The sequence below is a fragment of the Girardinichthys multiradiatus genome, chromosome 3, assembly GCF_021462225.1.
Source record: "Girardinichthys multiradiatus isolate DD_20200921_A chromosome 3, DD_fGirMul_XY1, whole genome shotgun sequence".
NCBI classification, from domain to species: Eukaryota; Metazoa; Chordata; class Actinopteri; order Cyprinodontiformes; family Goodeidae; genus Girardinichthys; species Girardinichthys multiradiatus.
In genome coordinates this window covers 844,505-863,399 of record NC_061796.1, presented here as the reverse complement: position 1 = coordinate 863,399, position 18,895 = coordinate 844,505, and the positions used below count along the sequence as shown (strand labels likewise).

Sequence of the window (18,895 nt, the reverse complement as noted above, 5' to 3'; positions counted from 1 at the left end):
CAACAATCTCCTGGATCAAAGACTACCTGACAAACAGACCACAGTTTGTGAGACTGAAGGGTTGTGAGTCTAACCAGGTAGTCAGCAGCACAGGAGCACCACAGGGGACTGTACTCTCACCATTCCTTTTCACTCTGTACACCTCAGACTTACAGTACAAGACAGAATCCTGTCATCTGCAGAAATACTCGGATGATTCTGCAGTCGTGGGGTGGATCAGAGATGGACAAGAAGCTGAGTACAGGAAGGTGGTGGACCGCTTTTTGACATGGTGTGGAAACAGTCATCTCTTTTTGAACGTGACTAAAACAAAGGAGATGATTGTAGATTTTAAGAGAAACAGGAATAAGACAAAAACTATTTCTATCATGGGAGAAGAAGTGGGGGTGGTGGAGGAGTATAAAACCTCGGTGTTCACCTGGACAACAGACTAGAGTGGAGATGCAACTGTGAAGCCATCTACAAGAAGGGACAGAGCAGACTGTACTTCTTGAGGAAGCTTAGGTCCTTTGTTGTTTGCAGCAAGATGCTGCATATCTTCTATAAGTCTGTTGTTGAGAGTGTGATCTCTTCTGTCATCATCTGCTGGGGAAGCAACATCAGAGCTAGAGACTTGAAAAAGCTCAACAAGCTAATAAACAAGGCTGGCTCTCTTCTGGGGACTCCTCTGGAACCTCTGGAGATCATTATGCAAAGAAGGATGCTTCATAAAATGAGGAATATTATGGAGAATCCTGAGCATCCTCTTCATGAGACTTTTACAACAACAGAGTATCTTCAGTCAGAGGTTTCTTCAGATCTGCTGTAAGACAGACCGCTACAGGAAATCCTTCCTGGCCACAGCCATCAGCATCTACAAAAGCTCTTTGAAGAAACCTGTATAATATGAGCTACAACAATTAATTTATCTTTGGGATTAATAACGTATTTTTGAATTGAACTGAATTGAATTGAAAACAGAAGGAAAAGCACGAGAAACGGCAAATACAAACTCTGCGAATTTGGTAATTAGGGTGCATTTGAAGAGTGTGGCATACTTGGACTTTTGTAGAACCCTTAATTTTCCCACATACTCACAATTTGCAATGGATATGAGTTAAATAAATAAAAACACCTTTTACCTGAAACCTATGGAACATTGTAGTATCAAATTTTGACACGCATCCATATTATTTTCATTCAGAAAAAACATGTCAGTCAAGTTAAGATTATTGTAAATCAAATCAAATCAAATCAAATCATCACTTGCCAGTGATGGGAATATTTTGGGTTTAACTGTATGTTTTTGTTTCTAAGATACATATAATGGCATTTATAATGTTTAAAAGTGTTATCACTTAAATGTTAAACTTGTATCCATTTTAATATTTTTTTTATGTTTGTGTAAGACATTTTAAGTTTCTATTTAAATTAAACTGCACTGTAACTGCCCCTTAAACTATTTGTTGTGTCAGCCTTCCTCTTAGTTCTGAAGAGGGTTTTTGTTTCCAACAAAATATTTCTATTCAACCTTAGTCATAAAAGTAAAACTATTAAATTATTTCCAGGATAAGAAAATTCCAGGATTTGTACAAGCAGCAGAATAATTGAGGGACATATATTAGCCTGCTTTAGTTAAAACTTCAACTTTTACCTGTCTGGCAAGTGTTGACCCCTGGATGTTCTCCTGCTGCTGCTGAGCAATGGTGACTCCAAGAACCAGGGTGTGGACACCACAGGATACAGTAGTGATGAGCACAATGGGTGTCAGTCTCAAAGGCAGCGTAAGGAAAAAAGAAAAGCTGAAGAAGGCCTGCCAGCCCACTGTGTCACTGGCTTGGTGGAAACGAGCATAGTTTAACCCCAAGTGGCAAAATATCTGCGATGCTATGAGTACCCAGAGGGAATAGGGCACAAAACGCCTTGAGATCCGGTCTGGTAACAACCCAAAGCGGCACAGCAGGTAAAGAATAATATCTCCTGCCAAACCCACAGATGCCACAGAAACAGACGCAAGCTTTTCAGAGGTATAAACCACTGCACACATGATAAGAATGTAACTATCAAAAAGAGCAGCAAACACAACCAGCACCAACAGCGTTTCATGTCTCTGCCTTCTGAAGTACGTCTGGTAGAGATTCTCCAACGACTCAGGTGCAAATGTGAGGCGCATAAACCGTGGCAGGCAGAGGCAGGATCCAGAATTTCGAACTGTAACCTCGTGTGATCGCCCAACAGCCTGCCCAGGGTCAGAGGGCAATGTAACAGAGCAGTCTGCTGAATACTCCATAGAGTACTCTGGTTCAGAAAAAGCTTGATTGCGAGGCATGGTGAAAACTTAGAGCCAAAATCTTCTGTCTTTTTTTATCAAATAATATAAAGCATGTTGTCCTGCAGCAGTGGATTAAATATAAAAATAAAGTTCAAATTGATCACTTTCTTTCTTTGCAGAGTTACCTTGTTTCTTCCTCTGAGAACTCACAATTGTGTCTGTATTTACAACAGCACTGGAGAGATATGTTCTTGCGTCACAGGATCTGTGTTCTTTAAGTCCAATACAGTCAATCAATGCTCTGTCACAGGCAGAGACTGAACAGTCCTATTGTTTATCATAGCGATGGATCAATATTGATTAGGTACTGCACAGTTTATCAACGATTATGTGGTTGCAGAATTTCTTTCTTCATCATTCCTTTGAATTGGACAGTCTTTCCCTCTTCATCTTTCCATGGTTTCACCTTACATGCTTTAAATAAAAAGGACAGAATGTTTAGTAGACAGATTATTTTGTTTTATGTATAGGCATGAATATATATATATATATATAGCTATATCTATATACACACACACACATATACATACAACGTTCAATCAACAGGCAAGCCCATCGTCTGTTGCTACAACCTTTTTTAATTAAAACGTGTATATATTACACAAACTCCTCTAACTGGGATTTCTCCTTTAGCTCGTCATTTACCTTATACAATCGCTATCTTCCATTTACCGACAATGCTGGGCGCAGGTTTATTCCTATACGATTTTCCAGATGCTGAGAAAATTATGTACATCTACTGCTGCTTTCACTTACCTTCAATTTCGCCAAATTGCGTCTAAATTTTGTCCTAAATATCATTACTGTTATAATAATGAGGCTTTTAGCAATCCACTTGAAACGCCGCACCTTACCGTAGCCCATAAGGAGATTTTTTTTTTTTTTTTTTACATAAAATGATTAAGTCCCGAAGAAAAAAAACAAACGGCAAACAGCAAGTCATCGCGACATATTATCATTGTCCTGCGTCAGACGTCTTTTTTGTCTGTGTTCGCTGCAAAAACGCAGCATTAGAAGCATCCTAAGATATACACGCCATGTCGCCTTGACTAATGATGATTGGAACGATGCGGCAACGCCATCGCCATCTTGGTACGGTTAAACGCCTCCTTAAGCATATTATGCACGTACATACATAACTACACGCACACATACATTTTCGTATATTTTTACATATATATATATATATAGGATAGGATATTTCTAATTTTGGCAATGTTCCGGAGGTGAAAGGAGGAAATCCTAGAAACCTGTTTAATATGGGATTTAAATGACATGATCTGGTCAGAAATAACACCAAGGTTTTTCACTTTATTACCGGAGGTCAATTTAATGCCCTCCAGGTTAAGTGATTGGTTAAGCAGTTTCTTTTCTAAAGACTCCGGTCCAAAGAAGAAAACTTCTGTCTTGTCTGAATTTAGAACACAAGGGGATTTGTGTTTCACGGTGGAGTTGATGGCTTCAGTCACTGCATTATGGAGGTAAGTTTGTCTCAATATTATTCAATCAAACAAAAAACTAATCTCAATCAAAAAAAAGTTATCTCAATCAAAAAAATAAATTGTGGTCAAAACCTTTGGAATATTCAATCAAAAAAAGTTATCTCAATCAAAAAATATTAAATTGTGATCAAAACTTTCAGAGTTGTAACGATTTTCTTTTTTAATGGAATATCTTATTTTGGGGAGAAAAGAAATTGTTTGAAAAAACAATTTTTGATTAAAATGACAAATTTTTTCTCACAAAGAGAAAAAAGTTATTTGCAAAACATAAACTTTTATTTGCGCATGTCAAAAATCTTTGGTTACGACTCTCGCTCTTTTGGTTTTGATGCTCTCTGTTTTTGGTTGAACTCAAAGAATTTTGAGTGCTGGAAACATGAACATCCTGGGCGGGGCCTAAAGACGAACGCTGTAAGACGTTTCCCTATTGGTTAGCGCTGACTTAAGCGTCAGACTCTGATTGCCCCCCCACCTCTGAACTTCTGCTCAAACTGCAGGGCTTGCCTTGTCGCTTCAGTGAGGAGACATCAACTGTACAGAAGAAAACTGCGGTCAAGTGAGCCAACAGTCAGAAATACGCGGTCACACAGCCCACACTAGCTCTCTCTTAAAGATTAGCGTCGCGCATACAAGGTGCACTACGGTAATGGAATGCAAGCCCTGCAGTTTGACCATAAGTTCAGAGGTGGGGGATCAGAAAATGCCGCTTTAGTCAGCGCTAACCAATAGGGAAACGTCTTACAGCGTTCGTCTTTAGGCCCCGCCCAGGATGTTCATGCTTCCAGTACTCAAAATTCTTTGAGTTCAACCAAAAACAGAGAGCGTCAAAACCAAAAGAGCGAGAGTTGTAACCAAAGATTTTTGACATGCGCAAATAAAGGTTTATGTTTTGCAAATAACTTTTTTCTCTTTGTGAGAAAAAATGAGTCATTTTAATAAAAAAAAAGTTTTTCAAACAATTTTCTTTTCTCCCCAAAATAAAATATTCCATAAAAAAAAAAAATCCTTATAACTGAAAGTTTTGATCACGACTTAATATTTTTTGATTGAGATTAGTTTTTTTTTTATTGAATATTCCAAAACTTTTGACCACAATGAATTTTTTTGATTGAGATAACCTTTTTTTTGATTGAGATTAGTTTTTTGTTTGATTTACTGGTCGGTCTACGTTCCTACCCTCACCTATGGCCATGAACTTTGGGTCATGACCGAAAGAACGAGATCCCGGATACAAGCGGCTAAAATGAGCTTCCTCCGTAGGGTGGCCGGGCACTCCCTTAGAGATAGGCATTTTTATTGTCCTACAAAAATTCTAAATTAGATCTAGGTTTGTCTCTGATCTCTGTGTCTTCTCTCCATGTACTCCGTCTTCCACCTACAGTCCAAAAAACATGACTGTTAAGTTAATTTGTTACTCTTATTGCCTGTAGGAGTGAGTGTGTGTATATGTTTCTTGTCCTGTGTGTCTCCGTGTTGCCCTGTGATGGACTGGTGACCTGTCCAGTGTGTACCCCACCTCTCACCCAAAGACCGCTGGAGATAGGCACCAGCCTCCCCACAACTCTGCAAGAAAAAGCAGGTAAGGACAATGGATGGATCTATATCCAGGCATTTCAAACACATGAACAGAGGTGATCAGTATAGCCAAAAATTGTAATCCAGTAAGAGTAGCACTACTTAAACACATTTTTACGAAAGTGATAGTAAAAAGTAGCCATCCAAAAATTTATCAAACAAGAGTAAAAAAGTATTTGGTAAAAAGGCTACTCAAGTACCGAGTAACTGATTATAACATCTGATTTTATTTGTACAAAATTATGTAATCAAGAGGACAAAACATAGTTATGTGCAAATGTTGGTGTTTTGATCATAAAATGAAAAAAGTCATACAAATAAATAACGTAGTTACAATATAAAAAAAAAAGGCAGGACTACACTTGTCCAAAGCAACTTTTCAACATGAAACTTTTAAAACCAATGCTTACAGTAGGTAATATATATATGTTAGTACACTGGAATGACTGCACCACATCGGACTAGTCCGTGAAACTCCTGAAGTTTGCAGATGAAACTACTGTCATTGGTCTGATCCAGGACGGTGATGAGTCTGCATACAGACAGGAGGTGGATCGGCTGGTACACTGGTGTTGTCAGAACTACCTGTAACTCAACCTACTCAAGACTGTGGAAATGGTGGTGGACCTTCGGAGAACACCACCCCCATACACCCCCCTCACCATCCTCAACAACACTGTGGCAGCTGTGGACCACTTCAGGTTCCTAGGAACCACCATCTCTGAGGACCTGAGATGGTCTTCACACATAGACACTGTTCGAAAGAAGGCCCAGCAGAGACTACACTTCCTGAGGCAACTCAAGAAGTACAACCTTCCACAGGAGCTGCTGGTCATCTTCTACACTGCCATCATTCAGTCTGTCCTTTCTTCATCCATCTCAGTGTGGTTTGGCTCATCCATAAAACAGGACAGGTCCAGACTGCAACGAATAATCAGGTCTGCAGAGAGAATAATCAGGGCTGACCTTCCCTCCATCCAGAACTTATACAGGTCAAGGGTCAGAAAAAGAGCTGCAAAAATCTCTGCAGACCCCACACACCCTGCACATAAACTGTTTAGAGTTTTACCTTCAGGCCGTCGCTACAGAGCACTGTTTACTAAAACCAGCCGCCACAGAGACAGTTTCTTCCCCCAGGCTGTTTCTCTGTTGAACATTTAATAGAGTACCAAACAACAGCATACAGATGTTGCACATTTTTATTTATATACAGGTCCTTCTCAAAATATTAGCATATTGTGATAAAGTTAATTATTTTCCATAATGTAATGATGAAAATTTAGCATTCATATATTTTAGATTCATTGCACACTAACTGAAATATTTCAGATCTTTTATTGTCTTAATACGGATGATTTTGGCATACAGCTCATGAAAACCCAAAATTCCTATCTCACAAAATTAGCATATTTCATCCGACCAATAAAATAAAAGTGTTTTTAATACAAAAAACGTCAACCTTCAAATAATCATGTACAGTTATGCACTCAATACTTGGTCGGGAATCCTTTGGCAGAAATGACTGCTTCAATGTGGCGTGGCATGGAGGCAATCAGCCTGTGGCACTGCTGAGGTCTTATGGAGGCCCAGGAAGCTTTGATAGCGGCCTTTAGCTCGTCAAGAGTGTTGGGTCTTGAGTCTCTCAACGTTCTCTTCACAATATCCCACAGATTCTCTATGGGGTTCAGGTCAGGAGAGTTGGCAGGCCAATTGAGCACAGTGATACCATGGTCAGTAAACCATTTACCAGTGGTTTTGGCACTGTGAGCAGGTGCCAGGTCGTGCTGAAAAATGAAATCTTCATCTCCATAAAGCTTTTCAGCAGATGGAAGCATGAAGTGCTCCAAAATCTCCTGATAGCTAGCTGCATTGACCCTGCCCTTGATAAAACACAGTGGACCAACACCAGCAGCTGACACGGCACCCCAGACCATCACTGACTGTGGGTACTTGACACTGGACTTCTGGCATTTTGGCATTTCCTTCTCCCCAGTCTTCCTCCAGACTCTGGCACCGTGATTTCCGAATGACATGCAGTCCAGTGCTGCTTCTCTGTAGCCCAGGTCAGGCTTATCTGCCGCTGTTTCTGGTTCAAAAGTGGCTTGACCTGGGGAATGCGGCACCTGTAGCCCATTTCCTGCACACGCCTGTGCACGGTGGCTCTGGATGTTTCTACTCCAGACTCAGTCCACTGCTTCCGCAGGTCCCCCAAGGTCTGGAATCGGCCCTTCTCCACAATTTTCCTCAGGGTCCGGTCACCTCTTCTCGTTGTGCAGCGTTTTCTGCCACACTTTTTCCTTCCCACAGACTTCCCACTGAGGTGCCTTGATACAGCACTCTGGGAACAGCCTATTCGTTCAGAAATGTCTTTCTGTGTCTTACCCTCTTGCTTGAGGGTGTCAATAGTGGCCTTCTGGACAGCAGTCAGGTCGGCAGTCTTACCCATGATTGGGGTTTTGAGTGATGAACCAGGCTGGGAGTTTTAAAGGCCTCAGGAATCTTTTGCAGGTGTTTAGAGTTAACTCGTTGATTCAGATGATTAGGTTCATAGCTCGTTTAGAGACCCTTTTAATGATATGCTAATTTTGTGAGATAGGAATTTTGGGTTTTCATGAGCTGGATGCCAAAATCATCCGTATTAAGACAATAAAAGACCTGAAATATTTCAGTTAGTGTGCAATGAATCTAAAATATATGAATGTTAAATTTTCATCATGACATTATGGAAAATAATGAACTTTATCAAAATATGCTAATATTTTGAGAAGGACCTGTATGTGTATATTTGTATATTGTATATATGTATATTCTGTAATGCAAAAACAAAAACCAGAGAGCAAAGTGTACCGGAGTCAAATTCCTTGTTTGTATGTACGAACCTGGCAATAAAGCTGATTAAGAGTCTGGAAGTACCAGTGATAAAATCTATCGTTTAACTCACTGTGGGCTCAACAGATGGAAGATAACCTTAAAACAACGAAACTTGTATATGAAAAAGAAATGTTGCTTTAACGTAAACTCTATGTGTGTGTATGATGCACCTTTGGTTAAAACATCCTTGGTTTTCATTCAGTGAAAGAACTAGAGTTGCTAAAGTAACCAGAAATTGTACTCAAGTAAGAGCAGCGTTACTTCAAAATATTACTCAAGTAGAAGTAAAAAGTATGGTGCAGTAAAACTACTCCTAGAAGTACATTTTTGTTTAAAAGTCATCCAAGTAAATGTAACTCACCTAATGTAACTAGTTTCTGCTTACCTGTGCACCTGTGCACAAGAATGGTCTTTTGCAACCTCTTAACAGTTTTCAACAGTATTACGCTCTATCCATCTTCCCAAAAAACTGACCAGCTTCACATTTCAGTTGTGCCATACTGTACCAGTTTAGATAATAGATTGATTATGTGCTATGTAAAATGTTCAAAACTTGGGATATAGCTTTAGAATCGAACCCTGCTAAAGCGTCTCCACAACTTTCTCCCTGACCTGTGTGCTGCTTATTCTCTAATGTTCTCTAACAAACCTCTCAGGCCTTCACAGAATATATGGGTTTATACTGAAATTACACACTGGTGGACTCTATTTAATAATCACAGAACTTCTCTAATAGGTGGAACTGAATGTTATTTATTAGTAAAAGAGGAAAGGTTTTAAAGGTTGTAAAAAAATTTAGATAATCATGTATTATTTCCACACAATTGTCTCGTACTTTCAATTCAATTCAGTTTATTTATATAGCGCCAATTCATAACACATGTCGTCTCAAGGCACTTCACAAAAGTCAGGTACATACATTACACTTAATCCTAATCATTGAACAGTGCAGTCAGATTCAGTTATTTATTCAAATAGGATAAAAAGTTTTTCTATCTAAGGAAACCCAGCAGATTGCATCCAGTCAGTGACTTGCAGCATTCCCTCCTCCTGGATGAGCATGTAGAGACAGTGGACAGTCACTGGCGTTGACTTTGCAGCAATCCCTCATACTGAGCATGCATGTAGCGACAGTGGAGAGGAAAAACTCCCTTTTAACAGGAAGAAACTTCCAGCAGAACCAGGCTCAGTGTGAGCGGCCATCTGCCACGACCGACTAGGGGTTTGAGAGAACAGAGCAGAGACACAAGGAGAACAAAGAAGCACTGATCCAGGAGTACTTTCTATGGGAAGGAAAAGTAAATGTTAATGGATGTAGCTCCTTTAGTCATTTCACCTAGAAAGGAAGAACAGATAAACTCTGTGCCAGTTTTCAAGGTTAGAGTCTGAAAGAGAGCACATAGTTAGTTACAGTAAAAGCTCAGTCAATTGCTATATCTAGGAGAGAGAAAGGGTTATACACTGAAAGACAGGGCCATGTGGATCATCGGTAGAGGGTGAGCATTAAGTTGTTGCCAGCAGAAACGTGAACGATATATATATATATATTGAAGTAACAAATGCATGGACTAGTTTTTCAGCGTCAGTCCTGGATAGGATATTTCTAATTTTGGCAATGCTCCGGAGATGAAAGAAAGAAATCCTAGAAACCTGTTTCATATGGGATTTAAATGACCTGTCCTGGTCAAAAATAACACCAAGGTTTTTTACTTTATTATCAGAGGTCAATTTAATGCCATTCAGGTTAAGTGATTGACTAAGCAGTTTTTTTTTTTTAAAGACTCCTGTTATGGTTTGCGAGATATAGGACCCCAGAATGCAGACCAGAAGGCAGCATGACGGTAAGTGCAAAAGATTTAATAACAAAAAACTCACTCACTAGGAGGCAGAAACCAAAACAATAAACGCACAGGCAAAACTGACATGGGCAGGCTGGCAAGACAGGCTTGACATGAACAGGAGGACATGAGCTTGAATTGAAAACAAGACTTGAGCATGAAAAATGTTTCAATGTTTCAAATCAATAACAGAACAGGTGTGTATATATATGGAGTGAAAACCAGGTGGAGCTAGGAGACAGATTAGTTTGGGCAGGTGAACCGAATAAACTTAATTGACAGACAGAACAAAATGTGGCTGCAGCAAAAACAGAGACTCTTGAACACAAACTAACAGAAACTAGAAAAAACATGAAGCAAAAGCATAACCAGATCCAAAAACCAAACTTGACAAAACATGAACAAGACGACAAAACTAAAGCATGACCAGGAAAATAACAGAAGCATGATTCAAAATCTATGAATAATAATAATAAACAAAAGAATGAGTCAAAACCTTAACTGTGAAAAACATAAGAAAAAACCAGAAACCAAAAAACCAAATAACCCCAAATCATAACAGAACCCCCACCCTTAAGGGCGGATAGCAGACGCCCACAAGAGTCCAAACAAAAGGCAACCCGACCAGGGCGGGCGGTTTGGGCCTCGGTAGGAGGGCCAGAAACAAAAACAAAGTTCCGGTGGGCGAGCAGGAGGTCATCCCCAACAGGCACAGAGTTCTGGCGGGCGACCAGGAGGTCGTCCCCAGCAGGCACAGAGTTCCGGCGGGCGACCAAGCAGAGTAGAGGACCCCCCAGAAACTCTGTGGAACTCTGGAGGCGTGGAGCATGCCGAACCCTCGGAGGCTGAAGCAGAGCCTGGCTAACCCTCGGAGGCTGAAGCAGAGCCTGGCGAACCCTCGGAGGCTGAAGCAGAGCCTGGCGAACCCTCAGAGGCTGAAGCAGAGCCTGGCGAACCCTCAGCTCTGGGTTCAAAGGCCAGAACGAGGACAAAACGTTCTTTAAACTCCTCAGGAACAGGGTTCAGCGGTGCTTCCTCCTCGAACCCCTCGTCCAGGGTTCAGAAGCTAGAATGAGGACTAGTTGCTCCTTGAACCCTTCCGGAACAGGGTCCGGCAGCACTTCCTCCTCGAACCCCTCGTCGCAGGGTTCAGAAGCCAGAACAAGGACCAGTTCCTCACTGAACCAATGCAGACTAGGAACAGGAGCTGAGGCATCGCAGACACCCTCAGTGACGTGAGCAGGAGCTGAGGCGTTGCAGACACCCTCAGTGACGTGAGCAGGAGCTGAGGCGTCACCGAGACCCTCAGTGGCATGAGCAGGAGCTGAGGCGTCGCCGAGACCCTCAGTGGCGCGGGGAGGACCTGAGGCGTCGCCGAGACCCTCAGTGGCGTGAGCAGTGGCTGAGGCATCGCCGAGACCCTCAGTGGTGTGAGCAGAGGCTGAGGCGTCGCCAAGACCCTCAGTGGTGTGAGCAGAGGCTGAGGCGTCGCCGATACCTTCAGTGGCGTGAGCAGAGGCGTCACCAGGGCCCCCGATGACTTGAGCCGGGGTGTCCCTCTTGCGACGTCCTCTGCGCCGTGTGGAGGGGGTTGAGGCTGACTTAGGGTCAGGCGTCATCCCAGGCTGTTGTGTGTCTGGCCTGGAGTCAGGCTGTGGTGTGTCAGGCAGTGGTGTGTCAGGCAGTGGTGTGTCAGGCAGTGGTGTGTCTGGCTGTGGTGTGTCAGGCAGTGGTGTGTCAGGCAGTGGTGTGTCAGGCAGTGGTGTGTCTGGCTGTGGTGTGTCAGGCTGTGGTGTGTCTGGCTGTGGTGTGTCTGTCCTGAAGTCAGGCTGTGGTGTGTCAGGCTGTGGTGTGTCTGGCCTGGAGTCAGGCTGTGGTGTATCTGGCCTGGAGTCAGGCTGTGGTCCTGGCATGGGCTGCTCTGCAGCAGCAGCAGCTCCCTGGAGTCCTGGCGTGGGCTGCTCTACAGAACCTCAAGCGCTGCTCCAGCTCGACAGGTGTTGCCTCAGAACACCGGGCTGGAGCAAGCGCAGACGGCACGGGCAGAGGTGCAGTGAGCCTGGGAGACAGTGCTGTGGCAGACGAAGATGCGGGCTTACTTGCCGCAGCCCTCACGTCGGCTGGCAGGGAAACCACCTCCTCGGCAGCCGAACCACAGGAAGGCGCTCCGCGCCGACGTCTCTTACGGCGGGAGGAGGCCGAAGACTTCACTGCCGGACCAGAGTGCGCAGCCAGGGGAGCAGGCGGAGAACAGCGCTGAACCGCCTCATGCTCCATCTGCTCCAGCAGCAGTGGAGAGGGTAGAACCTCCAGGTTGGTCGGCAGATTCCTCATCGCCTCCTCCTTCTGCCATTCAACCCAGCGATCTAAGGCATCTGCCTTCAGCGTGTCCGTGGGGTCCATGGTTGGCGGAAACATTCTGTTATGGTTTGCGAGATATAGGACCCCAGAATGCAGACCAGAAGGCAGCATGACGGCAAGTGCAAAAGATTTAATAACAAAAAACTCTCTCACTAGGAGGCAGAAACCAAAACAATAAACGCACAGGCAAAACTGACATGGGCAGGCTGGCAAGACAGGCTTGACATGAACAGGAGGACATGAGCTTGAATTGAAAACAAGACTTGAGCATGAAAAATGTTTCAATGTTAAAGCATGACCAGGAAAATAACAGAAGCATGATTCAAAATCTTAGAAGAATAATAATAATAAACAAAAGAACGAGTCAAAACCTTAACTGTGAAAAACATAAGAAAAAACCAGAAACCAAAAAACCAAACAACCCCAAATCATAACACTCTGGTCCAAAGGCGACAACTTCTGTCTTGTCTGAATTTAGAAGCAGACATTTTAAAGTCATCCAAGTCTTTATGTCTTCAAAACATGCTTGTAGTCTATCTAACTGGTTGGGTTCATCAGGATTCATGGATAAGTAAAGCTGAGTGTAACAGTGAAAATTTATTCTATGCTGCTTGATAATTTTACCTATTGGAAGCATATATATATAGTAAAGAGAATTGGCCCAAGTACTAATTGTGTTACCCCACAATTAACCCTGGAGTTTAAAGATGATTTATCTTTTACATGAACAAACTGGAATCTGTCAGACAAATAAGATTTAAACCAGCCTAGTGCTGTTCCCCTGATCCCTACAGCATATTACAGCCTTTCTAAGAGAATATTGTGATCGACTGTATCAAATGCCGCACTGAGATCTAACAGGACCAGACAGACACAAGACCATTATCTGAGGCCATAAGAATATCATTAGTGACTTTCAGCAGAGCTGTTTCAGTGCTATGATGAGCTCTAAAGCTTGACTGAAACTCTTCAAACAGGTCATTGCTGTGTAAATGCTCACACATTTGATTAGCAACTATTTTCATAAAGATGCAAATTGGCATCTGACATGTTCAGACCAAGATCATTTCTATAGGTAATGAATAAGAGGGGACCAAGTACTGAACCGTGTGGGTGGCACCCCCTTGTGGGCACCCCACACATTTTATTACCAACTATTTTCTCAAACATTTTAGATAAGAATAGAAGATTGGATATAGGTCTGTAATTTATTAAGTCATCTCGAATAAGCGAAGGTTTCTTAAGCAAAGGTTTAATTACAGCTACCTTAATTGCTTGTGGTACATATCCAGTTACTAAGGATAGGTTAATCATACCCAAAATGGGGCTGGTAATCAGAGGGAACACTTTCTTAAATAATTTGGTTGGGATTGGGTCTAACATAAAAGTTGAAGGTTTAGATGAAGCTAATATTTCTGATAACTCAGGAAGCTCCACAGGATCAAAGCAGTCCAAACACAGATCAGGTTCTACAGTTACTTCCAATGTTGTCTCACTTGCTGAGGATGAAGTAATCATCTTTAGGAGTATGTCAAAGATTTTCTTTTTAATAGAATCAATTTTATTTTGGAAGAATCCCATAAAGTCGTGACTGCTGAGAGCTAAGGCAATGGATGGCTCAACAGAGCTATGACTCTGTGTAAGTTAAGCAACTGTACTAAAGAGAAACCTAGGCTTATTCTTGTTCTCTTCTATTAATGATGAGAAATAAGCTGTTCTAGCTTGGGGAAGTGTCTTTTTATACAACAGTAGGCTATTTTTCCAGATTAAGTAGGAATCCTCTAGGTGTGTAAAACGCCATTTTCTCTCCAATTTTCAGACATTGTGCTTTAAAGTACGTAGCTATGAATTAAACCAGGGAGCTAGCCTCCGATGAATAATTACCTTCTTTTTCAAGGGGGCTGCATTGTCTAATGCACCACGCAATGATGAAGTAACACTATGAACAAGAGAATCAATTTGTGAAGGGGCAGAAACAAAATTATTGCCCTCCACTGTGTTTTTCTGTGATAATGAGGAAATCAAAAGTGGAACAGATTCTTTAAAGGTTGTTACAGCATTGCCTGATAATGATCTAATATAATGAAATTTTCTTTCAGGTGTGGAGTACTCGGTTAAATCAAACTCAAAGGTTATTAAAAATGGTCAGACAGGACAGAGTTATGAGAAAATATTGTTATGTCTTTACACTCATTGCCATATGTCAGCACATGGTCCAGAGAATGAAGACAGAGGTGGGTAAGTTTGTAATGTTTTGAGCAAAGCCAATTGAGTCTAAGATAACATTAAAGGCTATATTTAAGCTATAACTTTCAGTGTTAACATGAATGTTAAAATCCCCCACTATAATAACCTTACCTGTACTTAACACTAAATCAGATAAAAGGTCTGAAAACTGATTTTAAAATTCAGAGTAAGTGCCTGGTGGATGGTACAAAACAACAAACAGAAGTGGTTTTAGTGCTTTGCAACTTGGATGAGGAAAACTAAGGATTAAATATTCAAAAGAGTTGTAGTTATTGATTGGTCTGGGACTAGTCAATAAATCGGACTGAAAGATAGTTGCTACTCCTCCTCGCCCGGTATTTCGAGGAATGTGAAAATTTTAATAATTAGTAGGAGTTGACTCATTTATAGTAACATAATCCTCTTTCTGCAGCCAGGTTTCTGTGTGGCAAAATAAATTAATCTGATGGTCACAAATCAGGTCACTAACTACCAAAGTCTTTGAAGAGAGAGATCTTATGTTCAGTAAGCCACATTTAATTGTTTTATTTTTCTTTTTAGTCTGAGTTGTTCGTTCGTTCGTCGTCTTCCGCTTATCCAGGACCGGGTCGCGGGGGCAGCAGACTCAGCAGAGACGCCCAGACGTCCCTCTCTCCAGACACCTCCTCCAGCTCCTCCAGGGGGAGCCCAAGGCGTTCCCAGGCCAGCCGAGAGACATAGTCCCTCCAGCGTGTCCTGGGCCGTCCCCTGGGCCTCCTCCCGGTGGGACGTGCCTGGAACACCTCCCGAGGAAGGCGTCCAGGAGGCATCCGTTATAGATGCCCGAGCCACCTCAACTGGCTCCTCTCAATGTGGAGGAGCAGCGGCTCTACTCCGAGCTCCTCCCGGATGGCCGAGGTCCTCACCCTATCTCTAAGGGAGTGCCCGGCCACCCTACGGAGGAAGCTCATTTCACCCGCTTGTATCCGTGATCTCGTTCTTTCGGTCATGACCCAAAGTTCATGGCCATAGGTGAGGGTAGGAACGTAGACCGACCAGTAAATTGAGAGCTTTGCTTTTCGGCTCAGCTCTCTCTTCACCACAATGGACCGGCACAGCGCCCCCATTACTGTGGCAGCTGCACCGATCCGTCTGTCGATCTCCCGCTCCATTCTTCCCTCACTCGTGAACAAGACCCCGAGATACTTAAACTCCTCCACTTGAGGCAGGAACAACCCTCCAACCTGAAGAGGACAAGCCACCCTTTTCCGGTCGAGTACCATGGCCTCGGACTTGGAGGAGCTGATCCTCATCACAGCCGCTTCACACTCGGCTGCGAACCGCCACAGCGCATGCTGTAGGTCTTGGCTAGAGGGGGCCAGCAGGACCACGTCATCCGCAAAAAGAAGAGACGAAATCCACTGGTCCCCAAACCAGACCCCCTCCGGCCCTTGGCTGCGTCTAGAAATCCTGTCCATAAAAGTTATGAACAGGTCCGGCGACAAAGGGCAGCCCTGCCGGAGTCCAACATGCACTGGGAACAGGTCCGACTTAGTGCCGGCAATGCGGACCAAACTCCTGCTCCGCTCGTACAGGGACCGGATGGCCCCTAATAAAGGGCCCCCGATTCCATACTCCTGGAGCACCCCCCACAGGGCATCACGAGGGACACAGTCGAATGCCTTCTCCAGGTCCACAAATCACATGTGAACCGGTTGGGCAAACTCCCATGAACCCTCGAGCACCCTGTAGAGGCTATAGAGCTGGTCCAGTGTTCCACGGCTGGGACGAAAACCACACTGTTCCTCCTGAAGCCGAGGTTCGACTATCGGTCGGACTCTCCTCTCCAATACCCTGGCGTAGGCCTTACCAGGGAGGCTGAGGAGTGTGATCCCCCTGTAGTTGGAACACACCCTCCGGTCCCCCTTCTTATAAAGGGGGACCACCACCCCAGTCTGCCAGTCCAGAGGCACTGTCCCCGACCGCCACGCAATGTTGAAGAGGCGTGTCAACCATGACAGCCCTACAACATCCAGAGACTTGAGGTACTCAGGGCGGATCTCATCCACCCCCGAAGCCTTGCCACCTCGGTGACTTCAGCCTGGGTGATGAAAGAGTCCAACCCCGAGTCCCCAGCCTCTGTTTCCACCACGGAATGGGTGATGGCAGGATTGAGGAGATCCTCGAAGTACTCCTTCCACCGCCCAATAATGTCCTCAGTCGAGGTCAGCAGTCTCCCGCCCCCACTATAAACAGTGTTGGCAAAGCACTGCTTCCCCCTCCTGAGGTGCCGGACGGTTTGGCAGAATCGCTTCGAGGCCAACCGGTAGTCCTTCTCCATGGCCTCACCGAAGTCTTCCCAGGCCCGAGTTTTTGCCTCTGCCACAGCCCGGGCCGCAGCACGCTTGGCCTCACGGTACCCGTCAGCCGCCTCAGGAGTCCCACAAGCCAACCACAGCCGATAGGACTCCTTCTTCAGCTTAACATCATCCCTTACTGCCGGTGTCCACCACCGGGTTCTGGGATTGCCGCCACGACAGGCACCGCAGACCTTACGGCCGCAGCTATGAACCCCAACACGAGACGGCTGAGCTGGGGGGCAACAAGCAAACCCACACCAGCCCGCCGCCTCTCCCCGTGGGCCACTCCAGAGTAGAAGAGAGTCCAACCCCTCTCAAGGAGATGGGTTCCAGAGCCCACGCTGTGCGTGGAGGCGAGCCCGACTATTTCTAGTCGATATCTCTCGACCTCCCGCACAAGCTCAGACTCCTTCCCCCCCAGCGAGGTGACATTCCACGTCCCTAGAGCCAGCCTAAGTATCCGGGGATCGGGCCGTTGAGGTCTCCACCTTTGTCCGCCACCCAATCCTCTTTGCACCGGTCCCTCACGGTTCCCCCTGCAGGTGGTGGGCCCACTGGGGGATGGCCTCGCGTCTCTCGTTCGGGCTTGGCCCGGCCGGGTCCCGCGAGGAGCAACCCGGCCACCAGGCGCTCTCCGACGAGTCCCGACCCCAGGCCTGGCTCCAGGGTGGGACCCCGGCTCCGCCGTACCGGGCGACGTCACGTGCCTCGATATTGTGTTCTTCATGAGGGGTTCTTGAACCATTCTTTGTCTGACCAATCACCTAGAACCTGTTTGCCATGGGAGACCCTACCAGGGGCATTTAGGCCCCAGACAACATAGCCTCTAGGATCATTTGAGCACTCAAACCCCTCCACCACGTTAAGGTGACGGTTCAAGGAGGGGAGTCTGAGTTGTGTTTATTTTTATTAGATTTTTATGATTTCCTCATTTTAGATTATTTTTTACCCCTCCTTGAACAGGTACCGTGAGGCCAAGCATGCTGCGGCCCGGGCTGTGGCAGAGGCAAAAACTCGGGCCTGGGAAGAGTTCGGTGAGGCCATGGAGAAGGACTACGGGTTGGCCTCGAAGCGATTCTGGCAAACCATCCGGCGCCTCAGGAGGGGAAAGCAGTGCTTTGCCAACACTGTTTATAGTGGGGGCGGGAGACTGCTGACCTCGACTGAGGACATTATCGGGCGGTGGAAGGAGTACTTCGAGGATCTCCTCAATCCTGCCATCACGTATTCCGTGGTGGAAACAGAGGCTGGGGACTCGGGGTTGGATTCTTTCATCACCCAGGCTGAAGTCACCGAGGTGGTTAAAAAGCTCCGCGGTGGCAAGGCTTCGGGGGTGGATGAGATCCGCCCTGAGTACCTCAAGTGTCTGGATGTTGTAGGGCTGTCATGGTTGACACGCCAATTCAACATTGCGTGGCGGTCGGGGACAGTGCCTCTGGACTGGCAGACTGGGGTGGTGGTCCCCTTTATAAGAAGGGGGACCGGAGGGTGTGTTCCAACTACAGGGGGATCACACTCCTCAGCCTCCCTGGTAAGGCCTACGCCAGGGTATTGGAGAGGAGAGTCCGACCGATAGTCGAACCTCGGCTTCAGGAGGAACAGTGTGGTTTTCGTCCCAGCCGTGGAACACTGGACCAGCTCTATACCCTCTACAGTGTGCTCGAGGGTTCATTGGAGTTTGCCCAACCGGTTCACATGTGTTTTGTGGACCTGGAGAAGGCATTCGACTGTGTCCCTCGTGATGCCCTGTGGGGGGTGCTCCAGGAGTATGGAATGGGGGCCCTTTATTAGGGGCCATCCGGTCCCTGTACGAGCGGAGCAGGAGTTTGGTCCGCATTGCCGGCACTAAGTCGGACCTATTCCCAGTGCATG

At 45.0% G+C, this 18,895-nt stretch overlaps 1 protein-coding gene across 4 annotated transcripts in view; it reads right to left on the bottom strand.

Annotated features, from left to right (window-relative positions):
• The window catches only part of adcy3a (adenylate cyclase 3a), a 171,991-nt gene extending 168,593 nt beyond the window's left edge, over nucleotides 1–3,398 (bottom strand). For 3 of the 4 annotated variants that reach the window (XM_047360983.1, XM_047360986.1, XM_047360987.1), the window contains exons 1-2: nucleotides 3,068–3,398; nucleotides 1,634–2,725 (exon numbers count right to left, since the gene is read on the bottom strand). In XM_047360983.1, coding sequence (XP_047216939.1) covers nucleotides 1,634–2,308 — 675 coding nt within the window. In that variant the 5' untranslated portion in view covers nucleotides 2,309–2,725; nucleotides 3,068–3,398. Of the gene's footprint in view, nucleotides 1–1,633; nucleotides 2,726–2,956 lie in introns of all 4 variants that reach the window. The other variant, XM_047360985.1, reaches the window with a different exon arrangement.
• Between the last annotated feature and the right edge of the window lie 15,497 nt (nucleotides 3,399–18,895).